The following is a 25,861-nucleotide window of genomic DNA, read 5'->3' as shown; positions in this document are numbered from 1 at the left end:
GGGCTGGTCTCAATGAAGGCGGATGCGTGGGTCTGAGCACCCAGCTGCCACTGTGCTTGTCACCCACCACAGAATTGCCAAGCACAGAATTCCCAAGTGCAGCCCAGCAAAGGTTATAATCCTGCATGATTTACTGCTGAGGCTGGGAGCTGAGTGGCACCCCATTGACTGCGTGCTGTGCACTGTGCACAGCACACTGCTCTGATTCACTCTGCAGTGCCATGATTTGCATGCTGGCTGGAGACAGGCCAATACCTCAGTGTGCCAGAGCAACAGGCCAGGGGATAGCCTTTGTTATCTGCAGTGCTGATGGCTTGGGGGAAAAAAATACACAATGACTTTCTTATCTATGAGGGTCCAGAAGGGAGACCAAAGAACAGACGCAAATCATAAAACAATGCACTGGGGAGCAGGAAATGAGGTGAGAAAATGTGAGCAGTGAAATAATATTTTCAGAGCAGCATAAAGCCAATGGAGTCAGCAGAGCAAACTTGGAAAGGCAGAGGGTTTGAGTGAAGCACTAGTGCTTGGGACTGACATGCAGAGAAACAGTACTGAAATGTTTTTCCTTCCCTTATATAATCTTGCCAGTGACTCTCCAAGCTTTTCTTGGATACTCTTGCTAAGTAAGCATGAAACAGAGTTCATTATTTGGTACTACATAGCATTGCACAGGTATAATACTTTAAATTAGCAGTATCTGCAGTGTTCCCAAGTATAAGCAGTTTACTATTCTTTCCTTTCTTACATATAAATGATTTAGGCTTCCTTTCCTAAGCCATTATTCAGGCAAAACAGCCTTGGAGCCCAGAGGATGTTGTTTGTAGGAGAACAGAAGTTTTCACTTGAGTTTTTACTTGAGGACTGAGCCCCTGGGTTTTCTGAGCTGGCATTTGTTGGGCTTCTTTCCATTCTGACAAGAGGTTCTTACCAAATGACCAAACGTCAGATTTGGTGCTATAGTTGCTGTAGGAGAAAACCTCTGGAGCAGACCACTTGACTGGAAACTTGGTACCCGTGGAGCTAGTATACTGATCATCAAGGACAATCCTGGGGAAGGAAAAGATTGTGCTGAGTAACCCTCCAACCTGTGGCAGCCCTGCGGGGAGCGTGCGCAGCCTCCGCGGCGTTACCTTGACATCCCGAAGTCGGACACTTTGACCACGTGGGATTCCCCCACCAGGCAGTTTCTAGCAGCCTGCAAGAAAAGAAGGTGCAAAGGCAAAAAGTCAGCTGAAAGACAGCCATGCACAGCCATTCAATCACTTTTATCCTGGCAGAGCAGATAGTGCTTAAATAAAGGAGAATCCAAGTGACCTTGTGCCACAGAAAGAGAGTGGAAACTTTTTTTTATGGCCATCATGTTATTGATGCCACAATAGCCAGTCAGCCATCAGTCTGACTTGCAGGCCCTGGTTGCCCAGAAAGGGCTGAGAAAGACCCTAAAATATCCACAGCTACTCACAGTTCCTGCTAACCCACCAAAACAGCAGCAGTGACTGATGTAGCTTGGTTGAACACCATGCCATTAAAAGCATTTTGTCAGGAATGCATGTTTATACATGTTAGAACAGCAATGCATATTTATACACATTGGAACACATTTTTTTGGCATCTTGGCTGGTTGTAGACATGAAGAGTGGTCATACCCAGGGACTGTGGGAGCTGGGGCTCTTGGGAAGCAAAAGAGTTGCCTCAGAAGGAGAGGCAAACTTTACGCCCTCCTTTTTCTCTCCCAAACACAGTTTAAGGGAAATAGATGAATCAGCTTTCCAGGGGATGGGTTTTTTCCCTAAAATGTTGATGTTGCTTCTGCAAGAAGGGGAGATACTGGATTCCTTGTCAACAGATAGGCAGGAGGAGTGTGAAAGCTGAAAACAGGGGAGGAAAAAAGGCAGAGGGAAAATCCCAGCTGGAGCAGAGATGGAGGCTATATGAGACCTACATACCAGGTCTCTGTGGATGACAGAGTTCTGTTCCAGGTAAGCCATTCCTTCACACACATCTTGGCACATCCCCAGCAGGGTTTCCTTTGAAAAACTGCCTCGCTGGCTCCTGAGGTAGTCAGACAAACAGCCATTCTCCATGAACTCAAACACCAGGCATATGGGAGTGTTCTCAAAGCACACACCATAAAGCTGGACTAGCTTGGGGTGGGACAGCTTCCTGTGGGATAGGGAGGGAAGGTGGAAAAGAGGTTGAAATAGGCACAATGCCTTCTGTCCCTACAGAAAGTGTGTTATATATGGACACCTACATCAGCTCTCTGCACCCCTCTCTCTGCAAAGGCCAGCTATGAAAGCAGAAAGAAGAAAATGTGTAGACCAAGTCTAACATCAAGCACTAAGTATCATCTCATTTTAATAGTAATGGTCACCAAAAGACTTTTCTGCGTGGCGAAGCATCCAAACAAACAAAACAGGGTCAATTTCTGTCTGCTTTGAAGGGAGTAACATGTCAAAAATACAGTGCTGACAAAACCAAAACGAAATCTTTTCAGTTGTGCAAAGGAAAGAACTGTGCAGGTAAGGATGTCAACAAAATTTCACTCCATTTCCAAGAGACTTCTCCATCTAATTCTTTTTGATAAAAAGTACTTTGCTCTCCAAAACACACCATCAGTTAAGAACAAGAACAGCAGGCGTCTGGAAAACCATTCTGGGTATTGACAGAAGCACAGTAATTCATCTGCACCTCAAATTGCCTTCTTTTGCAACCCCCAGAGCTCACTGGCCTCTGTATGCACCAGGTAAATACACAGTAGATAAATCAAGTTTAATTCCCCACTCATAATCCCGAACATTATCACACCACTTTGGGTCAGTCATATGAACCTTACTGGGTCTGACTTTCTTCTTGAATCTACTACTTACATCAAGACTTTGGCTTCCTCGATGAAATCCTCTTCAGACATTGCTCCTTCACGAATGGTCTTTATGGCTACTTTTGTCTTCTCCAGCAAGTAGCCAAGGTAGACCACTCCAAACTGCCCACTGCCAATTTCCTGTACACGTGTGAGCGCAGAGGGGTTAATGACCAGTTGTCCTGTTGATTGTAAAGGGAGAAAGGGTAAGGATCTGGCAGTAAAATGTCAAACAAAAAGATTTTGTGGGTTAAACACTGAGACAGGACTCAAAGTGAGAATTTCTGGCTCTTCCTAGAATTATCTGTCTGACCTTTGGTAGATCGTTTGACTAGTGCATGCTGCAGGTCATGTTCAAGGGTAGGGACAACAACATCCCCTTTCTTTCCCCATTTGTCTTGTCTATCCAGTTCTTCAGGGAGGATTGTTTCTACCATGCATATGTACACTACTGAGCACAACCTGGTTTGGATTTTCTTTGATGTCTCCAAGTTACAACAAAGATGATATCAACAAAGTTCTGTACACAACAATACACAAATGGAGGCATTTTTCAGGAGACATAGCTTTCATCAGTTATGCTGTGTTCCTACTACCATCACCTTTGTTCAGCATTCATTTCAGTAATTAACACTGACTTTGTTGAGACTCTGGGGTTCTCATCACCTCCCTCAAGGCATTGCATGATCAGCTCAGTTAGCAGCAGCAATGATAAAGGTGATAATCTAGTGAACAGTACAGTGGAAGGTTCTGAAGAAAGCTATTTTATCGTGGCAATAGTCACATGAATGTTCATCAATATCCCTGAGGATATTCAGTGTCACCTAGCTGACCAGAGAGGAATGTGATTCCCATGTAGCTGTGGAAGTCCCATACCGTAGCTCAGCCCTGCAGTGATGGGGGCCTTTTTTCTCCAAGAAGAGACTGCATACCTCAAACGAGTGACAAGACCTGAATAACAGAGAAAAAAGTGGCCTTAAGTTATCATTATGTGAAGTGTGGCTGTCAACTACGTCAGCAGGCAGTCTGGTCACTGGAAGCAGATTTATTGCACTGAGTCCTCAGCTCCACTTGAGGGCAGCTGAACCTCTGCTCAGACTGCCATTTCCTGCCTGCTAGAAGGAAGCCAATTCTGGGCACTTTCAGTTTGTTTCCCATTCTTGCTCCGTCAGCAAATGTAAGCTGGGAGTCTGTATGAACTCTGATGAAATTCCAAATTACACATTGCATTTGTACGATATTTTTGAAGCCCAAGATTTCCCTTGGCACTCTTGGACTGCAGGGATAGGAGTCTTTGGTGACTCCCATGTCTGGCTCTGGATCCTGCACATGACCCTAACTTTGTGTCAAATGAAGGCCCAGAGATGTATCACTTCCTGGGCAAGAATTCAAACAGGTAGCTTGATCTGGCAGCACTCACCCCCACAGGCTCCCAGGAATGAAAGGGCTTTCTATAGTAGGTCATTAAGACACCTGTGTTGGTTTTAGCCTTAGAAGGATGACCAGAATGGAGATGTAATGCTGGAAGCTGGCCTGAGATGGTCATCTTCCTGTCACCCAAGTGCCAGGGTAAGTGGAAGAAGAGGTGATGCCCTTTAACATTTCATTGTTAAAGGCTTGGGAGCTTTCCTTCATTCACAGCAGCTTCCCTGTTCAGCATCAGCTTTCACTTACCTCCTGCGTTGTGCTGGTGGTAGTTGATGAGTTCAGGGATGCAGTTGAACACATGTTTTTCTGCCAAGTAATATCGCTTGGGAAAGTCAGTTGTCTCATTGATGTGATAATGTTTTATAACAGGATTGTTGTCTGTGCTGAAAAAGAGGAGGTTTTCTTTGAGGAAAGCTAGGTTGCATCAGAAAGACAGGAATTTGGAGTATAAGTGGAAGAGGAGCAAGTGAGCAAAGGGGAGAACCTTCCCTACACAAAATGAATGGGAGAGGAGGAAGGAGTAACCTGCAATTGCTAACAGAAGCTGCGTACTTGTATGTTCTCCCTCTCACTCAGACGTGGTCTCATCTCTAGAAAGGCTGAGGTTTCCTGATAAGGGCAAGTTGAGTACTGTTTCTCTGCCTCTTCTTTCTGAAACAAAACTCTCTGCCCCCTCATTGAAACCCTTTCACTAGTTGTGTACTACCCACTTCTGATGAGTCCAGCGTATAGTCCACGTTGATCTTACTGACACTCAGACAGGGGGAAGATGTCATGAAAATTACAACCCCCGTGATGTCTAAGGACCTATTTATAGGGATATATTTAGATTCAGGGAGAAGTGGAGCCTTTAATACAATTTGAGAATGGTAGCTAGCTCTTCTGCCTTTTTTGGAAGTGTTTTCCTCTGTCATTTTCATGAGCCTTCTGCTGTCACTTTACAATGCCAAAACGACGACAGAGATTACACACTCATAGAGGCCATTTCATTGATGTAATTGATGCAAAAAGCTGCTGAGCTCAGCTGTACCTTAATGCTTTGGTGAAAACAGAGACTGTGTACATGCCAGGCTGCCTTGAGTCTCTCACCATGAAGGCACCTTCCCTACCCTGTAACAGGAGAAAAGGAGAAAAAGAGTTAGAGACATAATGGAAGAAAGAAGCAGGCTGGGGGCAAAGCTCTGCTTGTTTCAGCCCCCTCTGTGCTCTGTGATGAAGATGTGCTAAACATGTAGGAAAAAAAAAGAGCCATCATCCAACTAACAGAGTGTGGTCTGTTCCATGTACAGCTCTGATGGCCACCCCAGGCCTGCAGGTACACCCAGCTGTTCTCTCTTGGGTGTTACGTATTTTTAGCTCAGTTTCCTGAGGAAATGAGACTTATGTGCTTGTACTACGTGTGGGTGTAGGCACATGAGTGTGTGTCTCTTTGTCTGTCCAAGCCTCTCCTCTAGAAATTTTGAACCCACTGATCGCTCTCAACCCTATCTGGCAGAATATGGGTGATATGAATTTCCAATAAGTTCAATGAAGCAGGCAGATAATTGGAAAGGCAAACCCTTTTGGAAAGGCAAACCCTTTTGGAAAGGCAAACCCTTTTGAGTGTTCTCCGTTGAAAGAGCAGCTACAGAGCGAGAGTACAATTTACTCAAGACCAGAGACTCCATACTGGAGTGTATGGCAGATTTACTGATGTACCACAACTGGGAAAAGCGTGGTCAAGATCTTGCCCTTTCACAGCTACCCCAGACATCCAGTATATCAACAAACATGTAAGAGAGCAAACTTCCTCCACTCTGGAGCTCACAAACCAATTTTCCTTTTAAATTTTTCACTACAAATGTTTTCTACTCTGAATGCTGAAATGCATTATAGGCCATGATCCTGCAGAGCCAGACACTAATGGATCAGGAGGCAAAGATTTAACACAGTTTGGACCTGTGCTGGCCTACATATTGTTAATAAAACCACATTTGTCTTCTGTTTGTAGATAAAGATGCTTTTCATGAGGCATCCAAACTGCCTGAGGCAACTCCATTTTACATGTCTTCTGTCCACCCACAGCACTTGGTGCAATCCTAATCCAGCAAGTGCACCCTGCCTCGGCCTCCTTCTCACCCCCCTGATGGACTGATTCAGCTCTTGGTGAACACAGAGGCTGAGACTGCTGCTGCACACCCTGCATACAAGCTGCTGACCTCAGTGTGCAGCTCTGCCCAGGTAGGACCAGTCCACTGAGCTACAAACCTTCCAGAGCTGTCTCTTCAATGTGTGTCTGCACAACATCTATAATACCTAGTACAGGGAAGCTCTACAAATAGTCTCCAGATGCTGCCATAGAAGCATCTATTTCATGCACAGTGTGGCCTTTAGAACTCATTTCCCTGGCAGTATGGTAGAGGTAGGCAAGTATTGGAGACAGCATTCTGCCTGAGTTACTTTGAGGTCTGTTCTTGCCCTTCCATCTCACTTGACAGCAAACCTGCCCAAAGATCACTTGTGAGCTTGGCCACATATCTGGGGGTAGCTGTGGGGACTGTGATGTTTTGAGCCCAAAGGCTCTGCAACCACACGGAGTTAGTTGCTGCAGAACGTTTGCACTGGTAGGACCAAAAGGAAAAATAAGATCACATCCTGTAGGAGTTGGTAGGAACTACAAGAATTTTTAGAACTGTACAAAAAATGCATTTATTTCCATAAAATACTATCCTGCCAAAAACCAACACTCCATTCAGATCTTCTGTCAGTGCAAGAGCTGATTTCCAAACTAGGGTTGTGTTTGTGTGGAAAATTTGAACAAGAACTTTATTCTTTTTATTTTCACTACAGTCTTCACTGGAAAACTCTGGCTCAACTGAAAAATTAAAGATGTGTGCTTATACGCACACACACAAAACTAAAAAAAACCCCAAAGCCCTACTTTTGGCTTTCACCCAAAACATTTCACCACGAGATTGGGTAGATTTTTCAGAGAACCACTGGCATCTGCAGGCCCCCTGCAGGGATAGAATAGATGAGCTGAAATCATAGTTTTCAGTTGACACAGTGTTCTGAAACAGTGCTTTCCATCACCCCCAGTTGTTGGGTGTGTTTAACCAAAGAAGGATGGCACAGCTCTTTTCCCACCTTCAGCTACCCTGGAGGTAAGGAGGGGGTTAGTGGTCCTTTGTCTTGTGTTGCATGCTAAGAGCAGCCAAGGACAGCAACACAGCAGGAACCCAGGGCTCAGCTGTCTTACACGAAGCAGCCCTCAAAAGCTTCTCCTCATTTGCCATCAATTAATTATTATTGCCCAAGCATCCCACACATAACACTGGTTTACCTCATCCTTGAGGAGTGTTTCTGCTTTGCTTCTGCTGATGTTCTTATTGTACCACCTGAAAACATCGAGAAACTCTGAATCAGCATTTCTGACTAAAAGCTGCTGAATTGAGTGTCCCCAGCACTGATGATGACACGTTATGGGGAGGGGTAGGGACATATGAGGCTTGTAGCTTCTAAAACAAATCCAGGGTACTTAGAGGTACAAGAAGAACATAGGCACAACTTACTCATATACTTGCAGATTCTCGGGTGATTTTTCCACCAGGTAGCTACTTGGCACGTAGCCTTCGTGCCTGTTAGAACACAACACAATGTGAGTGTGCTAGTCAGAGAGGATTTTCTCTGCATCTGTGAGGGTCAGCCCCAAAAGATTTGCCTGCTCTTTACAAGATTGAAATGTTGGTTATGTATTTAGTAGGGTTACTGGAGAAGGAAACACCTCTAAACTTGGAGGGTTTTGCAATTTCACGATCCCCCCCCCCCCCCCCCGCCATGTATATGATAGTGAATATCAGCCTGAGCTAAGAACTGTTTATTTATCATCTATATACTAATCATCTACCAACAGTCTTTGCTAACTGGGGAGGTCCCAGTAGACTGGAGCTTCTTCTCCCAAGTGATGAATAATAAGACGGGAGGAAATGGGCTCAAGTTGCACCACGGGAGGTTTAGGTTGGACACTGGGAAGAACTTCTTCACCATGAAAGTTGTTAAACACTGTCCCAGGCTGCCCAGGGAGGTGGTGGAGTCTCCATCCCTGGAGATATCGAAAAGCTGTGTAGTTGAGGTGCTGAGGGACATGGGTTAGTGGTGGGCTTGGCAGTGTGAGGTCAGTGGTTGGACTTGATGATCTTAAAGGTCTTCTCCAACTAAAATGCTTCTATGATTCTTTAATAAACTTTCAGATCCTTTCAGAACTTTCAGAAGAAAGCTACCACAAATAACCTTCCATCACTTGTTTGCTGTGTATCAGGATGCTTCAAAAAAGTTATACAAGAGGCCTGCATTTATGTTAATGGGAGAACAAACTGGATTTGGAATTGCTTTATATGTTGGCTGTTAAAAAGAGACTTACCCATTCTTATCTTGAATCAGCCACCAATGTTCCTCAGAGCTGTCAATCACGTAGTATTCCTCATTATACTGTAACGTCAGCTCTTGGGGATTCTGGGCTTCATAGTCATATATGGCCATGACTAAGGCTTCCTTTGGGTCTAGCAACAATTTCTGCTGAAGAAGGTAGGGAAAGGCTCATCATATTCATATTCACAAATGGCACGTTATCTAATGTTATATTTCCCTGACAGCACTGGTGTCCTCTGGGTTCAAAAGCCTCAAAGCTAGGAAGGGAACCCAGGGGTATGGTGGCAGCCTGGGAACTTTTAGCACTTTCAAACAATGAATTACATATTGAAATTTCAGTTCCTCTGACAGGAGTTATCTACTCTTTCTTAGAGCAGGGTTACTTCTGTCTGATCTGTTCTTCACAGATGTTTCCTAATTCCTTTTAAAAGCCAGTGATAAAACCTCCATGGCATCCCCAGAGAGACGTTCCCAATGCCCTGCTGCTCTCCAGTAAGTCACCCAGCCTTTACGACCACCTTGCTTCTCCCTTCTTATTAAAAAAGCCAATGATATTTTGTCCCATCCACAAGTGGCTTTGAAAAAAATCACCTCTGTGTTCCTCTTCACAGCAGTTTTTCTCACATCCCTTCTACTTCCCCAGCTTCCCTTTCCATAGGTTTGAAAAAAAATACAGTTGAAGCTTTGCTCACCATTAAAAAGCTATTTGTGAAACCAAGCTGTCTTTGCAGTGTTGAACCTGACTCTGGTGGCATGCTGCTGATTTATAGCTTATGAGAAAGTATAGAAAAGGTAAGAGAAAAGCCCAGGGAATGTTATCACAGGTGATATTCTATGGCAAACTTTAAGGAGGGTGTATTCAGCACTGCTAGTTAAACACACAGGACGGTAAGGACAGCTCACTACACTCACCCAGTTGTCTTCAGGAGTGGGAGGAAGAGGCTTCTTTGAGGCTGAAATGAAATCAAGAAGGAAAATTTGAAGTAGATCTGCACAAAACCAGGGGAGAAACTGTTGAGGAAATGAATTGATAAAGGTGATACAAACCCAGCGAATAGCAAGCCTTGGTCTTTTAGGATAAGACATGCCAATAGCCTGCACCTACACAGTGACTCTTAGCCACACAGCATGGGCTTGAAACTGGTGTACAGATTACTTAAGGAATCACCCCGATACAAAGTAAAAGAGTCTTAGGTGAAAAATGATTGTCTGCTTCTATGCTTTTTCAGGATACAAAGAAAAGGTTGCACTTGGACGTTGGAATCACAGAGGAAATACAGACAAAACAGGACACACGGGGTTGAATGCATGTTTTAAGAGAGATGTTATTATGGCTTATTGATTGACCACAACAGATCAAATTCTTAGTTGTCTATCTCATTCCAAAGACAACACCAAGCATCACACAGAGGAAAATGTTAATTCAAAATAAAGAATGCCCTACACAGTAAAAAAATAAGCCAGAATATCTCAAGAAGCCAGTAACACATCTTGTGATGGAACTGTAACGTGATATCCTCATATCTTCTGTACAAGACAAATTTGATCCCTTACTTTTGCTAGGAGTAAATATCTTCAAGGTCAGGACAGGGTTAACAAATCTCATACCATTTTTGGTGGGGTCATACTGCACACAGCCAGCTGCCATCTTCTCTGTCTGAGCACAGCATCTCCACTTGCCATCTATCCAAAAGTCTGGATGGCACTTTGAAACCAAGCTGTTGTTGTTGATGGTTTCTGGAAAATGTTAAGGGAAGAAAAAGGAGGGGGGAAAAAGAGTTTATTTGCATTCACATCAGCTCTGAAAGACATCTAGAACTTAATGGGACTAATCTGTACTTTAATGAAGTTTCTTATTCTCGTCAAACCAAGTTTTGGTGAATGTTATCAGCCTCCTTTGTTAACATTCTCCTTTCTCCCCAAAGGAGTGAATGCCAGCATTGATGTGGAGGAATAGGCTTCCTGCTGGTGATGGAGACCATACCTCTCTGCTATGGGACAGAAGCATCCTAACAAAGTGACTCTCTCTTTAAATGGATAAATACTAAAACCAGAGAAGGAAGGAAGAAATAAAACCTGGCAGACCCTATAGTGATGATTTCCATGAAAGACTACAACTGTGGAGTGTGTATATATGTAGGACATGAACACTTGCTGTCTTGGCTTGGTGTTCAGAAGGAGCTGTACACACTGGCACTTGCCAGCACAGAATATTTTTCCACATGTAAATACCAGTCTTGAACGTTTACATGAGTGATTAAAGATCCTTCTTTTTGAAGCTCAGATTCTCTATCTGTAATAATAACACTTTTCTTTAACAGAACAATTTTCTGTTGGTCTGTTTCACGAGACTATTCAAATTTGCCCAAGGGAGGGGACAGTCTCAAAATGCTGAACAAGAAGTGATAAAGTAGAAGCTTGGAGCAGGTGCACTCCAGAAAAGGAGTAACTGGTTGCAAGACTAAATGCCTGAACTTACTAATATCTCCATCAGTCACAATATCTTCAGAGTGTGCAATACAGTAGGGTGTGTTACAAACAGGAAAAAGTTATGATGTCAGCCTTGTGTAATTTTAATGTAACTAAGTGCAAGTTTAATGTAACTATGTAGCACCTTCCTTATGTCAAGTATTATGCTTGGTTTCTGCCTGCAGTGGTTAGTTCATGTGCCCTCACCTCAGAGTCATTGCAGCGAACCACAGCACAATCCAGGAGGGGAACAGGAAATGAAAGCTACCTGCAAAAATGTTCTTAATAATCATCATAAACCTTCTCTAAGAAGGTTGCCATCTAAACAAAAACATCTGTTAATAAGAGCTGACAAATCTCTGCAGAAAAGATTAATTTATTATAAGAATTAGCTGTAGAAAACTCTTCATCTCTTCCTGAATAAGAAGCCTCAAGTTGTGGTAACACTCTAAGAGTTTATCCTAAAAAGAGGCAAATAAACCACTCCACGTCCAAAGTTTCTACTGCTGCTGAAAACACACCTACCAAATTTACAAGCAGTTTGATTTTGAACCTCATTCTCCATTACTGCTCGGCATGCTTAGATATAAGGCATTGACTCCTCATGCACGTTTTCTCTGTGTTACAGCTTGTCAGAAATCTGGTCTGGGATAAGTAACTTTAGGTAGGCACAGGGATTTTATTACCTTCCTTCAGTGTAAAGACCCATCTCTGACGGCTTTCACGATTGGGTGCAAACACGTAGAGTATGTAGTTATCATGGACGATCTGGAGAGGGGAGTAAAGAAGCCAGCCATTAGAAGCACTCCTGGATATTCTGGGCATAGTGGAGTCACTGAAGGAAAGAGACATCAGCCCTTATGCCAGGAGTTACATGCAAAAAGATGACGTGGGGAGGTGGACTAACAGGGCCTGTTCAGAAGCATCTCAACCTCATTGACTTTTGATTCTTTGAAATGGAGCAGAACTACTGATCAAGAAAGAATCCTAGACAAGCAGTGTGTCAGATCAATTTCATACTGTTAAGTAGTGTCTGTGAAATCAATGGAGACATAGCAACTTCAATCTGCAGAGGATTCAGCCTGTTACTCACTGACTGCAGTTTATCCTTCTAAAGCATCTCTGGGGAAATGGCAGCTGCTTCTTAGCAGTTTCTTGCAAGACATCTTCATTTAAGACCTAAGAGCCAGATTTAGCTTTTCTTGTGTCAGTGTAAACCTCAAGCAGCTCCCTGGAGATTATTTGGATTACTATTATTCTTCAAAGTTTTTAGTAGCTTTCAGTAGGATTACAGAGGGGAAAGAAGACGCTGGAGCAGATGAACAATGAGCAATCAAAATGCTGTTTTCATCAATGTGGCCTTAATGACAAACAAGTGAAGGGATAGAAATACAGACTCTTTGTGAAGTTTCAGACCAGAGAGTAAAATCCTCACACAAACTGAAAGGCCCCAGACATTTATCAGACAGCTACATGTTGCCCTAAAGTTTGATGTAATGCAGAATCTGTATTTCTTATCCGAGATCTATCTCAACAATTTAATTCCAGATGGGTCTTGATCTCTTTGATACACAGATGCTTTGGAAAACTTGAACCATTGTCTTTGAACAGAGGTTTCTACAAGACAGTAGCAGTTTTAATTTTTTTTCTCTGGGACTGTAGATGATGCAATGTTGGTTATTGTTTAAAGAACAGGAAACATTTGCTATCTCTTGGCCTGAAGCTGTGTAACTCAGTTGCTTTGCATGCTACGGAGGGATAGTTTACAACATCTTTTACAAAAACCAGAAATAAGGGAGGAATAATTCCCACTTATTTAAAGTCATTCCTGTTGATACTACTGTTATGGCTGTATGATTTTTTTATGATCTCAGGCAGATTTTAAAATGTGCAGCAGGCAGATCTCCAAAAGACAGAGCCATGAGCCTTCACAACTGCACAGAATCATGTATGTCATGCCTCTCTGCAAGGAGTTTCCTTGCCAGATAAGCCACACAAAACTTACAAGGTATTGGTGCTTCCTTAGAAGATTTACAGCTGGGTACAGCTGACATGTTTTTTAAAAAATCCAGACAATGTAAATTTACAAATTATCACAAAACTGCCTGTGAGACAAAGTTCAGGTGTGCTACAAGCAGGAGTGATTACCATGACCTCAGCAGAGCATTGTCCACCATGACTGGTCCACTACCTTTGCTTTGTTTTGCTGTTCCTACAAGCATTGGAGACATTGATTTACAAATTCAGATTGATAACAAACAGATATGAACATTTGTTCATTCTCTAGTCCACGTTCACTCAGGTTGAGGTTCCTCCATCAGGCTTTCCTGCAGCTAGGCAGCTCCTACCCAGCCGCAGTTAGGAGCTTTCCTGTCAGGCTGCTCATCGAGAGCTGTTCACAGCCTGTGACAGTATCTTCTGCTGCACTCAAAGGCCCATAAACAAGGCTGTAACACTGATCACGTTTTTTTTCCCTGCTCATTATGCACCCACATAGTAACATTTTACTGGTCCACCCCAAGCTGGAGGGAAAGTTTCCTGACCCAACCCAGTTTGAGAAATTATTTTCTCTCCCTTTCCATATCTCTGCAAGGTAACCTTCTCCAGAGCTCAGACTAAAGCATGGTGGATATGCACTTTTACTCTTCAAAAGAAGATTTAGAGAAAAACTCTACATGCTAATTCTAATAATACTGCCATATTATTAGAATGGCAGTACCAAGTCAAACCTACAAATTGATGCTGAGCTAACAAGAATGGGAAAAAAAAGGAAAAAAGAAGAAATAATCTTGCTTTGTGATTGCCTTTTTTCTTTTTATAAAGTTGTGTCCTTTTTTTTTTGACATTCATTGTGTATGTGGGTCACAACTATTATCTTCTATCTAAAAATCTGAGTCCAGATAGCCCATCCTTTTAAAGCCACCTGTGGCCCTGTGTTTGCTGAAACCCATACACAGTCATTATGAAGAAAAATACTGTCACCAGTAGACATGAAATGGCAGGACAAGGGATACCATAATAAGCTGGAAATTTGTGTTGCAATAATTGAGTACATATTCTGTGGCATCTCTGTTTACATGGCACTATAAATGTATCCAGTATATATTAGTTAACATTAGACAATGTGTTCCTTACCCTAGAGCTGACACTGTCTGCCTCTTGGTCATTAAGCCATCTGATCACTATAAGAACAGTCTGGAGCAGTCTCCCTAACACATGACATTCATCAATTTCTGATGCAAAGGCCACTTCATACATTTTGTTTTGGCATCACACAGGTAAATTGTCCAAAACACGGGGTGGAGTCCCCATGTGAAAGTTGGGCTTTCTCTGAGCATGAGTTAGTGGGACAGCAGAATATTATGTTAAACATCGGATAGGATTAGATGATCTAATGATCCTTTCCAATTCAAGGCCAATGAGTGTGAGTTTATGGATCTTGTAATAATACTCAACCTCAGATTCCTCAGGTTGTTTCAAACCTCAATCTGCTTTTTCTTCCTTTGTTATTCTCCCTGGTCTTGGGTTCATTAACGACGGCACAGTGAGGGAGAATTTAATTGAAATACAAAATGAAGTGATATCTCTACCAGCATAGTCAGCAGACAGACTCACCTGGAATGGATATTTATACTGACAGGGAATGATGATGTCACTTTTCACAATTTCCACACACTTAATCCTGGAAACTTCCACGGAACCCTTCAAAGTCCTTTTTTTCTGAAAGACGCAGAAAAGCATTTGGTTAATGCTGATGATTGTGGGTTAAGTGAATAATTAGACAAGGCTGTCATGTTCACGGGAGATTTAATTTCAATGAAGCAGAAGCAAATTAACTAATTATGCAAGATATTTAGAAGGACAAAGATTTGTTTTCATATATCACAGAATCACAGACCCTTAAGGGTTGGAAGGGACCTCAAAAGATCATCCAGTCCAACCCCCCTGCCAGCGCAGGGCCACCTAGAGCAGGTCACACAGGAACTCATCCAGGTGGGTTTTGAATGTCCTTAGAGAAGGAGACTCCACAACCCATCTGGGCAGCCTGTTCCAGTGCTTCCTCACCCTCACAGTGAAGAAGTTTTTCCTTGTGTTTCTTTGAAACCTCTTTGAAACCTCCAGCTTGTACCTGTTGCCCCTTGAGAACAGCCTGGCTCCATCCTCCTGACACCCATCCTTTGCATATTTGTAAACATTAATGAGATCACCCCTCAGCCTCCTCTTCTCCAAGCTGAAGAGCCCCAGCTCTCTCAGCCTTTCATCATGAGGGAGATGAATCATCCACTCCCTGAATCATCTTTGTTGCCCTGTGCTGAACTCTCTCCAGCAGCTCCCTGTCCTTGAATTGAGGGGCTCAAAACTGGACATGGTATTCTAGATGTCTCATGAGGGCAGAGTAGAGGGGAAGTGTATATGGTACCCTTATATAGATGGCACATACACATACCTATATTTCAGCTCAGCACATGGATTCTTAAGAACTAGTCAAAACCTTTGGTTGAAATTCAGGGTGGTTTTTTTCCTTCCATAAAATGAAAAGCTCTTTTAACCAAAAAGAACTATTCTCATGAAATGCTCAGCTTGCTAACACTATTGTTTCATACTGGAAAGCTAGAAACCAATAAATATTATCGTATAAAAATGTTTGGGTACTGAGAATTTCAAATCAATGCACTTTATCTAAAATGTAACATTTCTACCCTGTCTGTTTTCCAAGACACAAACCACTTTTCTGGTTTTGTTCTGTCTGGGTTTTTGGCTAAGCAAAAAAACCAAAAAACAACAGGAAATTTTGAAAGAAATAATATCCTTGAAAACTTGCAAACAAAGCTGTTGTTCTGGATGCCTCTGCTGTGTTATATTCATCATATAGCAGATAACAAGATAACAGTATTGGTGGTTAGTAAAGGGTGAGCAAAACCAGACACCCAAGTATCCCAGCTACCTCAGCACACTCTGTTTCCTACTGGTTCCTCACCCCATAGCTCCTGGGTGAGTGGCACTCAGCTTTTGCAAGAGCAGGGCAAGGCAGATGCTGGCACGGGGCAGGCGGGAGCTGAGCTACGGTTGGGTGTCTGGTGCACACTTCTGAAGGATTCACAACAAACATGTTTGCTCTTCAGAAGCAAACTGGCTTCCTGTTTTGATTCGTTTTCAGTAGGGATTGAACAATAGCTGTCTCCCAGCTCAGCTTTTAGACAGTGTGACGGAAGTCTGTGAGATTGAAGAACCCCAAAAACACTGCAAAAGCTTCTGTTTTTCAAACACAGGCAACTGTCAATGGGAGAGAGCATGAACTACAGCGACTGCATTGTACCTGTCACAGGTTGTCACTCACAGACACCACAAGATTTCATCAACCTTCTCACCCTCCCTCAGACCTCCAATACAACCCTTTGTGTCTTTCACCCTCCAGCACCCTCTTGCCCCTTGCTCCTTACATCACCATGACCCTGTGGCTGTCCCCACCACTGGGCTAACCCTCACTGCTGCTCTGTTGCTGTCTTTCATAATTAAATTTATCCTCAAACAGGTGAAGCAGCTGACATCACCTGAGATGGGGTGAGGTTTGCTGCAACGTACTGTCAAACACCCTCAAAATAGACAGACCTTAAGGCTTCTCAAACCCCATTCTTGTAAAACTGGCTATTTTGCCTTTATATACTTGAGAAAACAGGTGGAAATTATTACAGTCTGGTCTGACATTGCTCTTGTTGAACTTTGCTGATGTGTTTGGTTGGGTTTTGTATTTGCTCACAGTTTAACCAGTGCCTCCAGATTTACTGCCAGGATTGTCTCCTGTAGACAACATCTGCTTATGTAGCTCTGTGAGGTGCAGTAGGATTTTTTAATATCAATAAACCCAAGGCTGTAAAGCAGCCCTAAATGTAAATAGCAATTAACTACCAAGAGTATTGCCAAGCCTTAGAAGGTCTTACTGTACTCCATTTTCATCATTTATTTTCTTTCATTCTTGTCTATTCACTTACTTCTTCTAGACTTGGCTTCCTCTGTTTCTTCTCCATAACCTCCTCTATCATTTGTTGTGCCCCTGGGACTTCCACCCTTTTGATGAGACACAAAGCCATTTATTCCCTATAAAAAGCTTCAATTTTGCTAGCATTGAACTCTCCTTCATCTTACTCCTTTGAAGTCCCAGGGCTTAACCACACGGACTCCTCCTCTGAGGCTTTAGGAAGCAATGCTGTGCCAGTCATACACTCTGCTCTTCACTGAAGACTGAAGTTTTTGTTGATACCTTTCTAGACTCTGCTCAAAGACAGGGTCCAACCTTCTTAAGGAGCTTTGTGCAGTCATCCTGCACCTCTCATCACCTACTGTGCTCCTTTTAATCACACAAGTCAGCAACGGAAGCTCCTCATAATCTCATGCTGCAGTGCAACATTGAGGTGTGTCTCACAGCCTGTGCATGGCCCAGCAGATCCTCAGCAGATGGAACTTTGCCGACAGAAACTTTTATACTCTCGTGCTCTTAGATTAGGTTCTAGGAATACTATACGATCATCTATTGATTGCTGGCTCAGATTTTGCTCCATATGACTCTGTATGAGAATATTTACCACAGCTGTACGGTGTTAAAGCTCATTTTATGGATGACATGAGTGTATGGCTTTAAGGGCAAGACCCACTATTACAGGACTGACCACTGGTAGGAAATAGATGGATTAAAAACCAGGTTGTTTCAGCAGACCTGTCTCTCTGCAGACAGATGAATGTCAGTGGGAAGCAGAACTGTTGTGCAAGGTGTAACGCTTGCCAATGGCAGAGAGCTCAATGGGCTTGGTGAACTTCATATTTTAAATTAGTGGCATGTTGCTGCCTTCCAGGTATGATTTTCTTCAGGCCTTGCTGAGCTTCTGAAGTTACTTGGAAAGGAAATTCTTGCTTTGCTGAGCTGCTGAAATTCTGCTTATGCCTATGGTGTTGAGGAGTACCTATACACCGTGGTATGTGCTGGTTTTATCATTAGGAGTAGGATATCAAGAACTGTTAATTGCTGGGTTTATATAGAAACTTTGCCTCAGTCCCAGAATCCCAGCATCTTAAGGGTTGGAAGGGACTTTAAAAGATCATCTAGTCCAAACCCCCTGCCAGAGCAGGACCACCTAGAGTAGGTCACACAGGAACTCATCCAGCTGGGTCGTTCAGTATTTTGGGAGTTTTCTCATTAGGAATGCTGACAGTTTGAAGTTTTATGTGAAATAATTTAAACAATTTAAAAATTAAACTTGAAACCTAAATCAGACAAAGCTAATTCCACTATTCACATTGTCCAGTCTGAGGTGATTATCAAGGTGTGGATCCCTATTATCAGCACAAGTGGTTTGACAAGAAAACCAATGTCACCTTCAAGAACTAGATGAAAAAAAGGAAGATTCCTAGCTTTGAAATGAGCTTTCTAATATGACAGAAGTAAGTCTTTTATGTTACATAAAAGCATATGGAACAGCTACTGAATACCATATTAATTTCTTCAAAGCTATTTTTGAATCTAGCCAAGACTGGGAGGAGTGGGTTGTAGTGAGTGTTCACCAAAAGAAGACAAGCTGAATTAAACTGACCAAATGACAATATCAGTTACAATGCTGACTGCCATACAAAGCAAATGCACACACTGGAAGCAAAACCGGCCACAGTCGAAAAGTCTAATAAAAGGTAACTATTAATAAATCTCATACTTATTGTAGTAAGTTCACATTAGGAGGAATTCTTTCCCTCTTAAAGAGACAAAAGAAAACATGGGTTGAAGATGTTGCCACATCCAATGGAAGAAAGATTTGAGCTTTAAGGAAAATGGAAGTAGGTGACATTTGCTGGGAGGACATTGCTCAGAAGTAGCTTTAAAGAATCCTTGAAAGATTCCAGAACAATAATTACTAAGCAAAAATCTAATATGAGCATGCACAGAAAATGCAGTAAGAAAATTAATATCTTGAAATTCTGGAAGATAAAATTATTTTTTTCCAGCAAAACAGAGCTACCACAAATTTGTAGAGATAGAAAGGCCATAGACACCAGACATGGAACAAACCACATTTTGCTTAAAACAATCTCGTCTACATGGTATCCCCACCCTGAATCATGCCATGGATGTCAGGAACAAGATAGGAATGGTAAATATCTAGAAAAAACATTTGTGAAGATGCATTGGAACAGGTTGCCCAAAGACATGAAAAGTCCTTGGCATTCAAGCAGTGGCTAGTCAATGCGACGGCCAACTTGCTCTAGTGTTGGCGATAGTCCCGCTCTGACTAATAGTCCTGCTTGATCTAATGCTGGCCCTGTGTACAAAGTTTGACTAGATGTGCCCTTCATAGAACCATAGAATGGTAGGGGTTGGAAGGGACCCTTAGAGATCATCTAGTCCAACCCCCCTGCTCAAGCAGGGTCACCTAGATCAGGTCACAAAGGAACATGTCCAGGCGGGTCTTGAAGCCCTCTAAGGAAGGAGACTCCACACCCTCCCTGGGCAGCCTGTGCCAGGGCTCCCTCACCTCAACAGTGAAAGAGTTTTGTCTTATATTTAAGTGGAACTTTTCATTACCATGATTCTGTGATTTCGCCTTAGAAATTAGGCTAATTTTGGCAAAGAATATGAACTTAACACTCCCTCAATTCTGATAGTACAATTCAGATAATTAAAACACCCCTATTTTAAATTTCCAGAGGTTTTTATTTACTAAAGGATTCATTTAACATTAGGCACAGGCTTGTCTCCTTATTTAAGCTTGAACTGATTTTATTACATAAACATTCATTGAAACACGTATGATTTACACAGATGTCAAGCCTAACTTCTTTGTGGGTAATCCATGTATTATTAATAAACTAGTTGGAGATATGCATCAGGAGACAGATGGTATTGCAAATTCTGGCAAGCAAAGAGAACTTGTTAATAAATACATGACAAGTTATGAAGAATGACATATCTACCCAGACATGTATTTATCTGGAAGGTAGAATTAAAAACTATAATTAAAATTATTCATAATACACAAAGCAATGAGAAATGGTAAAAATGGTCACTCTAATTAACAGACACAACAAACCAGAGATCTTTAGAATAATCTGTTTACATTAGAGTCTTGGGAGAAAAACTCAAGCCTTTCCAGGGCAGGATGAACAAGTCAGACTCTGTTTAGAATAATCAAGTAAAATGGACTGCTGGGCCAAGGAACAAAGTGCTGCTACTGTTACCATGGGTAGTTGGATTGTTGTGAGTAGCTCAATGTGTAGGTAAGACAACAGAAGCAGCTGAATAATTTTTAGGATGCTGATAAAAGTCTTTTCAGTCAATCTTTTTTCCTTTCTTCTCCTAGAACAAGAGTCTGAAAACAATCTTAAAACACATTATGGTTCCATCTTTATGTCTGCGTATCAAACATATGAATGAAAGAGTTCAGGACAAGGCTGACTCATGCTGTGTGACCTCCTGACCATCTGACCAATGTAGGAAGAATAGTGCTGACGTAGATGAAAAGATAACTCTGTCCTTTTCCATATATGCTTTTCATTGCTGCCTCTAAAAGCTGGACTAATAATAGCCCGTGAGTGCATGAAGATGTAAAATTTAAAAGCATTTATGTGCCTGAACTTCCCAGGGGTTTGGTGCAACTTTCCTGGACTTGAAATACTTCCCAGAACGCCTGTATAGGGCAAGACATCTAATTTTGAAGAGAAAAAACTGTGGTGTAGGGACATGGAGCACTTCTCCGTGGTCGATAGAGACAGACGCAAACACTCACTACAGGTCTGAGCCGTGTCAAGATGAACAGAGAATATGCAATAGTAATGGTACTACATCGGCACGGTACTAGCCCAGAAGACAGAAGCCTATTCACTACGTGTGGCATCAGCCTCAGACATCTGTGCCACTTTAGAAATCCACAGAAAGAGGTTTGTTTCTGGCTTTCCCAGAAAAGCAGATAAGAATGTGACACGTCGACAACTATGCAAGAACCTCTACTTAGTGTCTGAAATACTAAAGCACCTCCCCTCACTCTCCTATCTGCTAAGCTGAAGGATTTACCAAACACTGGAAGCTGTTAGGTGAATGGGATATAGGTAACTCAGCAGTTTAAGTGGTTTTGCTGTGTCTAAGTGTGGACATTTGAAACCCTCTCCTAGATATCTCAGCAAAGGGATTGACTTGTCTGTGCTTTTTGCAGTACTGCAGGTGTACTGGTACCCCGGGAGTATCACATAGTGTTGGCATTATCCATCATTCTAGCGAGGATCAAACTAATTGAAATAGTTCAAACGATTGCTCCCATGTACTCATTTACTCACATGTACAGTAACTATAAAATCAGACTCTGGAAATGAAGAATTTTTGCCCACGGAATTGATTTAGTGTTACAATAAAGGTACTTCTGATGTATTTTAGTAGAGATGGGGGCTGAATACACGTGTCTGTTATCAGGGCTTTGCTTTATGTTAAAACAGTTGTGCATTGTGCAGTGTGTAATGAATTCCAGAAAACACAGCTTCTTATTGTATTCAGTTATTGGGGGCTCATTCTCCTAATGAGACATGTAAATATCATTCATTAACATTAACGTGATTGTGTGCTTGGCCCCTGGGGAGAACAGTGCTCTCTGTCTAGCTGTGGCCATTAGGCTGAAAATGCTATCATAGTTATTACAAAAATTTGCCTTCATGATGTCAGTCATCTGGACAACTTTTGGTATCATTTACAGAACTATCCCTATATCTCTTTGACCGCTTTATTTCCTTGCTTTGGACTGCTACAATAAACCTTTAAATATCTCTTTATACCCACAGTGTGAAAAGGCAGAGAAAGGGACTGGGCGCCAAGCTCCGTTAAACACAGGCGAAACATAACAGCCTCATGGAATCACAGAATGGTCGGGGTTGGAAGGGAGCTCTAGAGATCAGCCAGTCCAACCTCCCTGCTAAAGCAGGTTCCCCTCAATGGGTCACACAGGAACATGTCCAAGAGGGTTTGCAAACCTCCAGAGAAGACTCCTGGGCTCCCTCACCCTCACAGCAAAGAAGTTTGTCCTTGTGTTTGAGTGGAACTTCCTGTGTTCCAGCTTGTTCCTCTTACTCCTTGTCCTGTCACAGGGCACTACCAAAAGAAACAGCTCCAGATCCTATCCTCTCAACACCCACCCTTTAGGTATTTATAAGCATTGATAGGTCCTGTCTCATTCTCCAGGCTAAACAGTCCCAGGTCCCGCAGCCTTTCCCCGTAATAGAGATGTACCAGTCCCGTCCTCATCATGGTAGCCCTCTGCTGGACTTTCTCCAGAAGTTCTCTCTCTCTCTCAAACTAGGGAGTCCAGAACTGGATGCAGTACCCCAGCTGTGGCTTTATCAGGGCAGAGAGGGAGGAAAACTTCCCTCAATCTGCTGACCACATTTTTAGTGCCCCTCAGGATGTCACTGGCCTTCTTGGCCATGAGGGCACATTGCTGGCTCATGTTTCATTTGCTGACCACCAGAACTCCCTGGTCCCTCTCTGCAGAGTGAGCCACTGGACAGGTTGGTAAAGAGCTCCTAAAGAAATTAATTGAAAACTCTTATAGCAAACATTCACAGAAATCTCTCTTGAAAAATATAGCATTCAAAAGACAGTTGCTGGCCCCATCTGTGCAGTGCAGTGTGCGTGCCTAGGGAGACTTCCCATCACTGCAGCCAGCTGCCAGAGAACAGCAATATCCTTATCACCTTACCCTAAACCTCCAGAGCAGGAAAACCACATGCAAACTGCCTGATGGCAATGATGACAGCCTATGCTGTGTTTTGGTAGAGACAAAACTGTGCCAGAGTCTGCACTAAGACAATGAACACTATAGATCCCAGATTTTAATGCCTGCTCATGCTCCTTGATCCCAGGTCAGTCATAGGGATGGGTATAGCCCATCTGTTGGGCCAGTACCATAATTTTGCCTTCACTAACTGTAAACTCAATTGCATGTCATGGCTGCCCTAAGCTTTTCTCTCCAGAAGAGCAATGACATGACCACACAGAGGTCTCATCGGGATGGTCTTATTTTGGGGAAGATCACCAAAGAGGATGAGGATCAGTTCTGAGATTATTTCACTCCGTACCTTTTCTCTCAATCTTTTACCAAGTTATTTTACTCATGTAACAACCTGATTTTGACTGTTTGTGTTGGAAAAAAACCCCAGCATTTAATGGAAAATCAGCCATGTACTTACAAATACACCCACTGTATCTCAAATGTGCATAAGCACCTAAAGTTATGTTTCTGTTTACATATCCATGACTACACATATATGTGCACTTTTAAAATACATCATGTAGAACTTAGAGCAGATAATAAACCAAATTCTCATCCTCTCATTGACCTTTAGAAAGACTAGGGGCAAAAATTTCCAGAGACACTCACAGAGTGTATGAAATCTATGCCCCACTGAAAGTCACGGAGTCAGACTTTCCAAACGATTTTGGTGTCTAAAGATGCTGACAGAGCCCTACTGAAACTCTGCAAAAATATTTAGGCAAAGTATATGTTGAATTCACCTCAAGTCCACCAAGACTCTGAAAGCAACAAAGAAAACTAGTTGTGAAGATTTCTCTAGATACCTACAGAAGAACCATTCAGATGCTTTTGAAAATGTAACCCAGAAAAATTAAGTGGAATAGTTTTAATGGAATTTAAAGTCTTTAAATAATGGCATTTGAAATATAGTTTGGAAAGCAGACAGAGAGTCTCAAATATAGTACTCAGTAGTAAATATGATCCTATTTAAATATGGAGGTAAGATGAACATGGACTATGAAACAAAAGCATATTTGAGAGAAATAACTAGCAAGTAAAAATGACTGTTAACTCTTAAAGCTGGCATCCAACCTCAACTAGGTGATCATAAAATACAAAACACACATCATACTTTGTGTTTCTTGTTGGGTTCAGTTTTAACCTAATTTTCTGCAAGATCAGATGGTCTGAAGTTGCTACTACTGGATAGCAAGGCAGCACAATCCCCAATTCTGCTCTGCATACAGTAACAGTGCCTAAACATAATGGATTAACAGCATGTTCAGCAACTGTTGTAAAACAAGCAATATTATTTACAAATGTAATGAGGCTCAGCAAACATCCAGCTAAACAGAAGAGGGAAATAATTCTCACTTCACCAGAACACTTAGCACAATGGGATGCACAGATTGTCTTCTAATTTTATTCATATTTAGCATATCAGGGAAATGTAAGTTTGGGGAAACAATGTCTAGTCTGAGCACAGGTCTCACCATTACATCCCCTACACAGACTAGAGTTTTTACACAATGCAGCTGAATTTACTTAAAATGCAAGACTGGTCTCCTACCAGCCATTAGTCTGCTGCCCTGAGGAAAAGACTGAGAGAGTGAAGACCTGGGGATGCCTTTTGTTTTTCTGCAGATGTAGTTAGGGTACACTTGGGATCTTTGCAATACACCACTCCATCCCTGGACTCATGTGAACTGCCAGGCACACGCTCACACAGCTGTTACACACCCCGGTTATAACAGCCCATGCTAAATTCCTACAACAAAACTAGACCATTCCTCTAAAATAGCAAGGTAGTCTTGCTCCTCTGTGCACACCAAATGCCCACTGACCTGAAGCTCTAAACAACCCATTTGACGATTCCACAATTTTCAGGGAGTGGTGCTGTGGTAAGGACCAGGAGTGTTAATAAGATTTAACAAAGTTCAGATTCCCTGCATTAGCATCCTTCCCTTCCTTTAACAAATTTAATCCCTCCCTCCACTACTCTATTATGAATAAGAAAATGGCTGACATACCCCATGGCGATGTTCATAGTAAGCCAACTTGGATTTGGTTAAGACAAAGAAGCGCACTTTAAAGTTGGAGGGTGAAGTCCTTCTCTTCTGCTGGGATTTTTTGATCAGCAGTTCCTCCAGGAGCACACAGTTATTCATGGCTGAGCCAAACACAGTCTTCTCCCAGGACATGGGATGCCTGCCCTGTGCTCTGAGGGCCCGTCCAAGAAACAGAAACAAGAATGAAGACAGTTAAGTAAAAAAAGAAAGCATTCAAAAGGCAGCGTAGGTGCTTTGAGCTTTATCTTCCCATCTACAGCAAAGCTTGCTTTCTGTCAAACCGTAACCACATCCTCCCTGAAGTCATAAAACGAACAGCACATGTTGAAATACATGCTAAGGTAAATGTTATGGAAAAAACCTCCACTTGAGGGACATTCAGTAGATGTGAGTCAATGATTAAGGATTAATTAAAAAGGGGTGGGGCACGATGAAGCACCTGTCTCCTACTCAGCCATTTAGTAAATACAGTTATAAATGCACACACTGAACTTGGATATATAGGATGTCTCTCCTGTCAACTAGAAGTAGGTCATGCATCAATACTTCTTTTTCTAAGGCATGGTGCCTTCCCATTCAGAGAATTTAACTGTTGACTGAGTGTCTCAGAGATTTCATACAACTTATTTCAAGGCAGTTTTCCACATAACATGAAAGCTCCTACTATATAAGCAAAGAAAATTATATTCAGGATATACTTCTAAAAGGAATCATAGAATGGAAGGATTGGAAGGGACCTTTAGAGATTATCTAGTCCAACCTCCCTGCAGAGGCAGGAACCATGAATATTTGCAGCTATTAGATATTTAAACTGAAAACAAATGGTTACAGTAACTGACAACTAATTAATT

The 25,861-nt window shown here is 42.3% G+C and overlaps 1 protein-coding gene across 1 annotated transcript in view; it reads right to left on the bottom strand.

The window, feature by feature from the left end:
* ITK (IL2 inducible T cell kinase) overlaps positions 1–25,157 on the bottom strand; it is a 28,313-nt gene extending 3,156 nt beyond the window's left edge. The window contains exons 1-15 of the mRNA XM_062002236.1: positions 24,972–25,157; positions 14,783–14,887; positions 11,854–11,935; positions 10,307–10,435; positions 9,611–9,651; positions 8,691–8,842; positions 7,843–7,908; positions 7,614–7,668; positions 5,322–5,401; positions 4,538–4,674; positions 3,740–3,814; positions 2,874–3,045; positions 1,950–2,166; positions 1,134–1,198; positions 932–1,050 (exon numbers count right to left, since the gene is read on the bottom strand). Of these exons, the coding sequence (XP_061858220.1) occupies positions 932–1,050; positions 1,134–1,198; positions 1,950–2,166; positions 2,874–3,045; positions 3,740–3,814; positions 4,538–4,674; positions 5,322–5,401; positions 7,614–7,668; positions 7,843–7,908; positions 8,691–8,842; positions 9,611–9,651; positions 10,307–10,435; positions 11,854–11,935; positions 14,783–14,887; positions 24,972–25,142 (1,666 nt within the window). The 5' untranslated portion in view covers positions 25,143–25,157. The remainder of the gene's footprint in view (positions 1–931; positions 1,051–1,133; positions 1,199–1,949; positions 2,167–2,873; positions 3,046–3,739; positions 3,815–4,537; positions 4,675–5,321; positions 5,402–7,613; positions 7,669–7,842; positions 7,909–8,690; positions 8,843–9,610; positions 9,652–10,306; positions 10,436–11,853; positions 11,936–14,782; positions 14,888–24,971) is intronic.
* Between the last annotated feature and the right edge of the window lie 704 nt (positions 25,158–25,861).

Source organism: Colius striatus, chromosome 9, assembly GCF_028858725.1.
Source record: "Colius striatus isolate bColStr4 chromosome 9, bColStr4.1.hap1, whole genome shotgun sequence".
Lineage (NCBI taxonomy): Eukaryota > Metazoa > Chordata > Aves > Coliiformes > Coliidae > Colius > Colius striatus.
The sequence above is the reverse complement of the archived record's forward strand: the minus strand, read 5'-3'. Positions and strand labels throughout refer to the sequence as shown.